The sequence below is a fragment of the Helicoverpa zea genome, chromosome 20 (assembly GCF_022581195.2).
Source record: "Helicoverpa zea isolate HzStark_Cry1AcR chromosome 20, ilHelZeax1.1, whole genome shotgun sequence".
Taxonomy (NCBI): Eukaryota; Metazoa; Arthropoda; class Insecta; order Lepidoptera; family Noctuidae; genus Helicoverpa; species Helicoverpa zea.
The window spans coordinates 707,125-718,088 of NC_061471.1; the positions used below are offsets into that span (position 1 = coordinate 707,125).

At 36.9% G+C, this 10,964-nt stretch overlaps 1 protein-coding gene across 9 annotated transcripts in view; it reads left to right on the plus strand.

Annotated features, from left to right (window-relative positions):
- The window catches only part of LOC124640217 (AMP deaminase 2-like), a 56,681-nt gene extending 45,762 nt beyond the window's left edge, over nt 1–10,919 (plus strand). For 5 of the 9 annotated variants that reach the window (XM_047177888.1, XM_047177892.1, XM_047177891.1 and 2 more), the window contains 11 exons: nt 11–104; nt 197–301; nt 698–829; nt 1,200–1,363; nt 1,746–1,869; nt 2,190–2,356; nt 2,747–2,867; nt 3,311–3,484; nt 3,907–4,017; nt 4,376–4,513; nt 10,028–10,919. In XM_047177888.1, coding sequence (XP_047033844.1) covers nt 11–104; nt 197–301; nt 698–829; nt 1,200–1,363; nt 1,746–1,869; nt 2,190–2,356; nt 2,747–2,867; nt 3,311–3,484; nt 3,907–4,017; nt 4,376–4,513; nt 10,028–10,147 — 1,450 coding nt within the window. In that variant the 3' untranslated portion in view covers nt 10,148–10,919. Of the gene's footprint in view, nt 1–10; nt 105–196; nt 302–697; nt 830–1,199; nt 1,364–1,745; nt 1,870–2,189; nt 2,357–2,746; nt 2,868–3,310; nt 3,485–3,906; nt 4,018–4,375; nt 4,540–6,099; nt 8,631–9,398; nt 9,433–10,027 lie in introns of those variants that run through there. The other 4 variants (XM_047177893.1, XM_047177897.1, XM_047177894.1 and 1 more) reach the window with 4 other exon arrangements.
- Nucleotides 10,920–10,964: the final 45 nt, after the last annotated feature.

Sequence of the window (10,964 nt, forward strand, 5' to 3'; positions counted from 1 at the left end):
TATTCATCAGGAAAGTGGATACTCATATCCACGCAGCTTCGTGCATGAACCAGAAACACCTATTGCGCTTCATCAAGAAAACTTTGAAGAATCATGCTGATGAGGTACGTCTTTCTAGTTTCTTTAAACACTCGTTGATAAGAATTGTACCTGCATTTTGGGATGGTTTGCTACAATATTTATGAGATGTTTGCAGGTGGTGACTCTCCACAAGGGCACTCCGATGACGCTGAAGTCAGTGTTCCAGTCTATGAACCTCAGCACCTACGACCTCACTGTGGATATGCTTGATGTACATGCGGTAAGTGAAAATTGGAACTCCCGTATTTCTCTATAGAGTCAAAATTACCATTTTAAAATATATAATAGTCATTTTGAAAAACCTGAATACATTTAGGGAGTCAAATATGTTTATTGAAATTATTCTAGTTAATTTATTATTATTTATGTCATTAACATTGGACAGCTAAAAGCTTGGACAGAAAAGGCTCGGGAGCTGAGTTACATTGGACTGCCCTCCCAAAAAATTTCCCCTTTCACCACTTCCTGGTATTATGGCTATGAAGAAGAAACAGTGATCAACAAACATTTTCGTTTCCAATTGCTTATGTATGTCTTCAAAAGATCATCAACATAGTATCTGAATATTTATTTTTATTTTCATATTATATTTATTATGATATATTGTCTGGTACAGGACCGCAACACGTTCCACCGCTTCGACAAGTTCAACGCGAAGTACAACCCCATCGGCGAGAGCAGACTGCGCGAGGCCTTCCTCAAGACTGACAACTACATGAATGGGAAGTACTTCGCTAGGATCATCAAGGTAATTATCGACATCAGAACTTGTTCGTCCTTATTTGAAAGGGTTATTTACTTTAAGAGGTCCAATTTATTTTTGAGAACCTTGACTTAATAATTTGTTTAGGATGCGTTTGTTGTCTAGGGGATACCGACACATACAGATTGGATCGTATTGAGTTCTCTAAGAATGCAGTAAGTTTTATACCTTGCCACAGAGGGTTTATCGTAGAATTAGGAATGGAAGAAGTTACTGCTTTTCAAAAAGCATATTTTGCAATATGTTTCATAGCAAAAATCTCTTACTAAAGTCCTGTAAATTTTTGCCATGGAGGACAAAATGACTTGATTTTTGCATACCTACCTTCTAAACAATAGAATTTCCTCTTTCCCAGGAAGTAGCATCAGACTTGGAAGAAAGCAAGTACCAGAACGCAGAACTACGGCTGTCCATCTACGGCAAGAGCCCGGGCGAGTGGGCCAAGCTCGCCAAGTGGGCCATCCAGTACAACGTGTACTCCGACAACGTGCGCTGGCTCATACAGATCCCTAGGCTATAGTGAGTTATATTTAGCTATATCTGCAAGGTAGTAAATTCCTTATATTTCCCCGTCTAAACTAGTCTAAAGTAATCGTTATTTGTTTTTGTACGATTTCATCAGTGTCATCATCATCACATCAGCCAATTGCTGTCAACTGGTGAACGTAGGCCTTTTATACGATACATATATCTTATCAAAAAGTTTCCAGTTTTTTATGATCCCGTATAAGCGGTTTCGTAATTTTTGGCGTCTATATTTCCTGCTACTTATATGCCAACCTGGGTTTATCTTTATCCCCTTTCCTCTAGTCACTCTAGGTTTCTTTCATATTAAAGTAAAACAAAGCTTGGAATAGTGTTAAGTAAATCAATGTTCTCACAAAAGATTTCCTGTTCACAGCGATATCTTCAAGTCGAACAAGATAATGACGAACTTCCAGGAGTTCCTGAGCAACATCTTCCAGCCGCTGTTCGAGGTCACCAAGGACCCCAACAGCAACTATGAACTGCACAAGTTTCTTACTGTAAGTCTATATAACAATATTGATTGACTAAATCAAAGAATTTAATCATAATATACTACTTTCTCCGAAGCCTGATATATTAATATGTAATATGTAACCGATCCAAAATCCATTCAGCCAAACGTGAGAATTTCATTCACGAAACAAACTGAGAACCTCCTTTTTTGAAGTTGGTAAAAAACCTTTTTCTTCCTGAATTAAAAATATTATAACTATCGTCAAAACACACAGACATCAGTCGCCTATCCCACAAAGATAACAATTTTAATATACCTAATACCTTACATTACTATTTAGTTAATTCCATTTTATTTCCCCAGCACGTGGTAGGTTTCGACAGCGTAGACGACGAGTCTAAGCCAGAGAACCCGATGCTGGACGCCGACGCTAAGAGCCCTGAGGAGTATGATGATGAGGAGAATCCGCCGTACGCGTACTATTTGTACTACATGTACGCTAACATGACCGTGCTGAATCACTTCAGGAAGTTAGTGCTTTTTATATACTTAGCCTTAGCTGTTATAGATTGTACATTGCCTCAATTCACTTCCAAAAATATGCAGATACTCAATTCACAAAACACTCTGAAAGGGATAAAATAAAACTCCTGATATGGCTCTAGAAGTCGGTTTAAAGAAGACATTTAACAGATCTGCAGACACTGTTTTATTTCGTTACCATTCTTCTCAGAGGCTGTCAGAAGTGTACAACTGTGCCCAGGCAACATAAACTGAGCTAGCTAATTTACAAAAACAAGTGAAAATTCAACTTCTGGAGAAGAGGCTTGGCTTTTGTATCGTGATTTGCAGAACTGTGTTTATAAACTTCTTCAAGAATTATGTATAAGGTTTACCTACTAACTGTGTAACTTATCCAGGGAACAAGGCCTGAATACATTCGTACTACGCCCTCACTGTGGCGAGGCAGGTCCAGTTCAGCACCTCGTGTGCGGCTTTCTCCTCGCCGAGAACATCTCGCACGGACTGCTGCTTAGGAAGGTGAGGATTTTGTCTGTCTTCTATATTGAAATTGAAAAATACTGTAAGGTTAATGTCTGAAAATGTTGAATCTAAATTCGAGAGAGTTAGGTGGTATTGTGGAAAAACAAATGCAAGTGTTAGGAAGAGTAGTTAATACTGTGACCATACCAACACGAGCTACAAAAGGATGGATGTGTTTGGTTTAGTAAAATCTGATAATTTTTCCTGCATTATAGTATACAGCATTTATTGCATAGCTAGAGGAGATATTTTTGATCAATGATTCTTGTAGAAGTTTCCATTGACGCGCTCGTAAGGTTTCATATTTTTTTTGCTTTTTACTAGTTGCCACTCTCACAGATTTATATTCCTAAAAATGTTATATTCCTGCACACAGATTATATATTAATTCTTTTTTGTCAATGATGTTTTCATACTACAACATCCACATTTCTACCCAGGTGCCAGTCCTGCAGTACCTCTACTACCTAGCTCAGATCTCCATCGCGATGTCTCCTCTGAGCAACAACTCGCTGTTCCTGAACTACCACCGCAACCCGCTGCCCGAGTTCCTCGCGCGAGGACTCTGCATCACGCTCAGTACTGATGACCCGCTGCAGTTCCACTTCACCAAGGTAAGAGATCTTTAAAGTTAAAAAAAATAGAATTTTTGGATTGTCCTTGGAATTAATGATTTACTTTGAGACTACACGATCTATTACGAGAGAAATGAAAAAGTGAATCATTAGCAAAATTACTGGAAGAAATATGTACCTTATGTAGCTAGCTTCCAGCAACGATTTCATCCACCCACGTCCCATAACAACAACTCTGAGCACCCGAATAAAAGCTTATTTAACCTTCCTCGATAAAAAGACTGTCTGACACGGAAGTAATTTTTGAATTCCTAAAGTTAACACGTACTTAGCATAAAAACAAAGTTCTCAGTTTCATGACCTTTGGAACATAATGCTATAATAACACCACCAAATCGCTCTATTATGGTCCACCGTTGTAGGTACTACTAGGTCTACGAACCAATATTTTCCTGTCACAGGAGCCGCTGATGGAGGAGTACAGTATCGCGGCACAAGTGTGGAAGCTCAGCTCATGTGACATGTGTGAACTCGCCAGAAACTCTGTGCTCATGTCTGGATTCCCGCACGAGGTAAGCACGATCTACACTTCATATAGAGACGACCAATTAGAGAAATTGTTACCAAAATGTTGTCATCACGGAATATTTCACAGAAACCTTTAGGTATCAGCGGGTGGTGGAGATACGGGAAAGGGCTACAGGCCACGGGCTACCGAACATACGCTAGTAAATTATATCATGGCGGATCGGCATTCAGTTTATGACAACTGGACCTTTTTACTCTCTACTTTTGTTAACGAATAGTGAGATTCATGTTACAATTATTAAGCTAGCTGAAACTATCTGAAAATTTATGTATTCAATATCACCAGTAACACTACCTTAACCTCACATATCTTACCTGTGGCCTTCACCTTCCAAAAACTAGATGAAGCAGTACTGGCTGGGCCCCAACTACATGAAGGAGGGCGTGGCCGGCAACGACATCACCCGCACCAACGTGCCCGACATCCGCATCTCCTTCCGACACGAGACCCTGCTCGACGAGCTCACCAACATATTCAAGGTACATTAACTTGGAGATAAACAACATACACACATCAAAAGTGTCTAGGGATCAACATATATTTTTGCAATAACTTTTCTCCTGATTGATATTAATTAAAATTTTCTTTAAGGATTCATCAAATAAAGTGTTTTCGTTTGTCACAGTAACGATAAACCAAGTCACCTTTGCACTAATAAAGAAATTTGCCATTTTCCTAATAAAGGGATTTTTGACATTTGAAACACTAACACAAAAGTTCGAAAAAAAAGACTGAAATAACAGTTTTCTTTAAAAGTTTATTGGGTAACTTAAACAATTAATAATCCGTGTTTCTACCGCGAACACTAACAACACAAGAACATCGGTTTGGCATACTCAAAATGAGTTCATCCAAATCACGATGTGGAATGGCCGCCCATGTTCGTTGCAACAACAAAAAAAGGTCTTCTTGCGACTGGATACCCTCCATATTCGGCAGAGCTCTTCTCTGTAGCATATCCCATGCATGCTCAATCGGGTTCAAGTCTGGCGACTGAGCAGGCCAGGGCAGGACATTGATGTTAGCTGCCGCGAGAGTCTGTCTTACAACTCTTGCGGTGTGCGGTCGTGCATTATCATGCATTAACTGAAATAAGGGACCGATTTGCACTTGTAGAGGAACGATGACGTCTGATACAATCGTCTCAGCATAAATTTGAGCGTTGAGGTTGCTTCTGATCCAAATCAACTCAGTTCTTCCGCCGATCCAAATACCCGCCCATACCATGATGGTTCCACCACTATAAGGATGGACTTCCTGGCAGGATTTTAATCGCTGTTGGCGTCCAGGGGTTCTCCAGTGTCGTATACGTCTTGTATCCGGTCTCATACCAAAACGAGACTCATCAGAAAAGCACACGAAACGCCATTGTTCTTCTGCCCAATTTCTGTGTTCAAGAGCCCATTGATATCGAATCCTACGATTGTGCATTGCTATAGGTGGTACCCGTAGCGGTCTTCGGGAATGAAGGTTCACTTCATGCAAGCGGTTTCTGACTGTTTGGTCGCTAATTAAGTTCCCTGAAGAGTGATGAAGCCTCACGGCTAACATCATGGCGGTTATTGTTGGAGCTCTTCGAGTTAAGATTTGAATGTATCGGTCTTGTCTCCGTGTGGTGCAGCGATACCGTCCTCCATGGCGCTCAGCTACGGTACCAGTGCTTCGGTAACGTGTCCAAAGTCGACTGATAACACTCTGACTTGTATTCAGAGCTAAAGCCACAGTACGTTGCCGGGAACCAGCTTCTATCATTCCCACGGCTCTGAGCATTTCTTCCCTGCTTAAATGACGTCGCCGCTCCATAATAACGTTGGTTTTAATCAGTAGTAGGGAAACAGTAGCACTAATAATGTCTTCAATGCGTTGTATGTGTTTATAGGGAAAATATTGACAGCTGATTTTCATCTTTTACTCGAATTTGATTCACAGTTCCTGATTCAAATTATGAAATGCACCAAAAAGGATCCATATAAATTTATAAAATCATAAATTTATTACAAAGCCACATCTCAATCTCAAGAAATCCGCATAAAAATGCTTGATCCCTAGACACTTTTGATGTGTGTACTTATAATATTGCACAGTGTTGGGCTTTACACACACACGTATGTATACAAAACAGCACACTTTTGGGCTTCTTTTTGTAGTTTTGTTATGTATCAGTATGAAAACTGTAGGCAATTAAAAATTACCTATAAGACCCTATTAATGACGTGGTCATATCTTATTATGGTATCATTAGTTATTTGTTTTATACTTGCTTATAATGCTTATTGGCAGACATAGCGCAGACGTTTCGTCAGCTGTAGATAATTTCTTTATACATGTAAAAACTGCACATGATGCCACATTTATGCATTACTTACTTACGCGTACTATTTTACAATACAGGAACATATTTTCACACTACATAATAGGTACACAATAGTACATAGTAATATAAAGTAACACAATTTCTTATTTAGGTAGATGACTTGATAGTAGGTAGATAAAATTCAAGTAGATTGTTAAACTCAGTTTGGATTGTCAAGCCAAGTAAGTTATATAGGAAAAATTATTTAACCTAAACATTAGATCCTCGTTACAAAAATATTGAATGTCTGTATATTGCATGAACTGAATAAACACGCATGCACAACATGCGTGTTTATTCAATGTATTCAAACTCATTTTAAATGTTGATCTTGTGCTTTCGTTTATGTTTGTATCTAAAACTATATGTTTCTAAATAAGAATTCAATTAACCTCTCGTACATTCCTTCAATTCTTTTAGAACCAGAATGCATTTTTTAAATAAAAGTAAGGTCCATCGTCATCTGCCCTTGTCTTTCCCAACTATGCTGAGCTCGGCTCCATTGCAAGCAATAAAAATCCTAATTTGATGCCAGTTGTAAAAATGTAGTCTGGTTAAAAAAATCGTCATAATGTTTAAAAAACAACATATAATTTCAGGACGGTATGTCAGCTCGGAGATAAACATCCACAAATGAGACAGTGGATGCTGCAAATGACAACAAACATTAATATTATAAAACTTTACTAATTTTTAACATTTACTAAAAGCAAGTTAGACTGTATATTAATAATAATCAATAATTGTTTTTTATATATAAAAATTACGTAAAACCAGGGCTATAGTGCCTCAAAATAAAAAAAGTAAGTTTATTGTAATAAGGATAGATCCTATAGATTACCCCTTGTGATAATTAGGCGAAAATGAAAGATTGAAAGTGCCATTTCATTGTTAAAATGAATGTTTTGCTGCTCTTGAATTTATTGAATTAGAATAGGTATTGTGGACTGTGAATGTGGCTGACTTTTTAATGATTATATAAGTAGAAGAGATTTTACCCATGTGTGGCACTCGCTTTAGCAAACTTATGTGTATGAGAACAATTTCGCCATAAGTAGGTACCCTATCTTACAAAAGTAACCCAATTTTCCAAGACTCCTACGAAAGATCTGAATTGCAACAAGCAAATTGTGCAACGATTTATTAAGAATTTTATCACTAACCTTAATCGACAAGAATACTGCCATGAAATTTTTTGAATGAAGTTGGCATTTATCAAATTATGACTCTTATGAATATTTCTTTAAATCATTTATTCTTAGCCGTTAGGATATCAGAGCCTTCATAAACTTCCACATTCACAGTTGATAGTACATTTAAAATCTTGTATAACTAAGTAGAATTTATTGTGAAGCTTAATCAATTGTACAATTTTTATACCTTATCATACAAACCACAGCTCACGCCAATCGTATTTTTACTAACATATTTATCAAAATCAACTTCCTTAAATCAAATATTCGAATCAGTAATTCTACTTACAATTATAATACTACTGTTTCTACTTTATTAATTACTCCTATTTATCAAAGAACTTCAACGACCTCAAAAACTTCAACTTCTGAACTTTTCTTTAGTATAGTTTTCTCTATTATTCTTAAGGACAAAATATGTATTAAATTTTGTATATCTTAGCTTAGCTTAGTGAGCTGTGGGACAAGCTTTACTGGTTGTATCGTACTAATGCTGTGTTCGTTTTTGTGTTATTTGTGATTATATCATTTTGTTAATACATCTGTTTATATATCATCATTGAAATTATATCCAATATCTTCCTAAAGGTCTTGACCTGAGAATTCTATTGCATTTGTTTATCGGATTATAATTTCAGTGATTGATAACGCATTTTGTGCTTCTGTTCAAATGGTATGGGATTGTGAAATGTCCTCTCTAATTTATTATCTTTACACCTATTTGAAAATGGGTCTTTTTATTGAAATGCATCTAAATCTTTACAGAATCGCAGTTTTTAATGGAATCAAACGGGTTTCTTTACAAACTCTTCACAACAAGAGACAGCAATATATTTTTGACAGAATTTTATTTTTCTACCCTCCATTTTGTCTTGTAAATAATATTATTCCAAGAAATCATGATCCACATAACATTTGCATGGAATTTCCTAAGCTATGTAGTACTTAACTTTTAACACGACTTGTGAATTAAGTTTGTACCAATATTTATAAACCATAATATAATATAACATGTTATCATTGTTGAAAATAAAAACTCTCATACCGGAACTGTTTTCTAATTATGTACCCTAACAATTTTATAAGTTGTATTAAAGTGAAAAGGAGAGATTCCACCGGTGTGCAGCACCGTAAAGCACATACGAACATTCCTACATCGTCCGCAACTTTGCATCTTTCGTGCGCCAACACATGCTATCAGTGGATTCGAGGCGACCATATATATCATATATTTAAGTTAGCAATTAAATGTCTGCAAACTATTTTGGTGGAATATCGCCAAAATAATTGGAACCATATACCATGACTATATAATACACTTTTCATTTAATTACTATAACTGCAGAAGTGCTAGCCAAAATAAGAGTCCACACAATACTACAAAAGGTTTATTGAGCAGAATCATACACACACTGTTAATACAATGATACACTTGCTTTCTTGCTACACATAAACTATACATGCAAAATGGGGCAATTTTCTATTATCTAAGGGCTTTGGTATATTATTATGGGGGCTTAAATGTGCCAAGATAATCCAGTTTTGAGTCATATTACGGGCAGGGAACAATGTTTGCCTCAAGGCTACTAGTTCGCAACCATGGATGGAAAAATATGGGACGACTGGACCGATATAACAATGGTGGTGTATCAGACACTAAAACCCTCATTTTTATTGCTGAAACCCTTCTTCCATTAGCTGAAAACCTTGACTACTAGTTTTACATCAGTTTATCTTTGGTACACCACCTCTTCCGTTCTGATCTCCTCTTCTCGGAAGTATTATGAGGTTCTAAAGTGTATAAATATTTGTCTGTAGCTAAAGCGGTGTGGCTCACCACTCTTCTTCTAAGGTACAGGGTGTTGTGTGTGTGTCACTATCATCATCTGTGTTAATAGCATTTGCTTCAGTAGCAAAGTTTCTTTGGGACGAAACTGTTTGGTAATTTTGTTCTATTACTTGGATAGTTCAATCTCAAATTTGAAAGTATCCCCCAAAAATACCAGGATACCAATAACACACCACTAAACTTGTATTCCCAAAGAAAGGAGTGAACAGAGTTTTTCATTTGTAATTAATTTGTAAATAATTGTGTGCTGCCGTATACGTTATCTTATAACACAATTCAATCTCAAACTAAACTCTTCTCAATTGGGGATGGTAAGTATTGCAGTTCTATATATAACCTATTTAGTCTAGTCATATCGGTCCAAATTATCCATTACTTCGTGTACATTTTGGGACTCCTACCACCTTAATTAACTTTTCAAGATTTTAATGTATCTTAAACATAATGGAATGAAATGAAATTCCTAAATAACAATTTGTAAGCATCTAGTTTAGAATCCATATTCCTACCTACTACAGCCATTCATTCATCAATGTTGTATTTTATCTTAAACCCATATGATATTCATCTCCTCACCTCATTGCACTAACGTCCACAGTGCCGCTTCACGCTGCCCGAGGCCCCCATGACGTTCAGCGGCACCAACGGGGGAGTGTCTCCCGCTATCCCCAACCTGAAGGCCCCCATCGTCAGCCTGAAGAGACCATCACTTGTGTAACTTATCGGAATTGAAAAATAACGTATTAGATATATTAAAAGGTAAAGAAGGAGGTTCAAACATGGACTCTACTTTGATATTGTTTTAAAAATGTGATCAAATATGCCTTACCTATACATTATAGGCTTGAAACAGGTGCACCTACATCTTCTTCCGAGCCTTTTTCCCAACTGTGTTGGTTGGGGTCGGCTTCCAGTCTAACCGGATGTAGCTGAGTACCAGTGCTTTACACAGGTGCACCTACATATGTTAATAAATCTTTTGTAGATAAGATACCTACTTATTTTTGTCTAAATTAAAAAGGTTTACAAATAAGAAATCGTGTCCCCAAAATTTTGTTGACCATATAAGGTTAAAGTATTATATTTTATTGCGTATATTAAATGAGCTGTGTTTTATTGAATGCACAGTGTGCCGAGTTAGCCTACACGAGTGTTTAAAACTTTTTTAAGTATAGCTCTTGCATTTTATAGGATTTTTTAGTGTATAAGCAGTTACAGTAATCAGTAAAGCCACGTCCGCACAGGTCTTCATCAGAGTGTCATTAAAATGTGTTTAAATCATAGAAGAAATCCTCAAAATTGAAACTATTAAGGACACAGACACGCAAACAAACGTGTTGGTAGGTATTTGTAAAGAGGCACGAGGTGACTCGCTAAGCTATAGGGAATGAGCAAGCCTGCCTGTGCGGACGTGGCTAATAGGTTTAGAACATAAGTTTGATATATTATTATGAATTATTTACTACTTAAATAAAATATTATCGTGACAATTCTTGAAGTTTTATTTATGCAAGCTCTTTAATTCCTTATTTGAC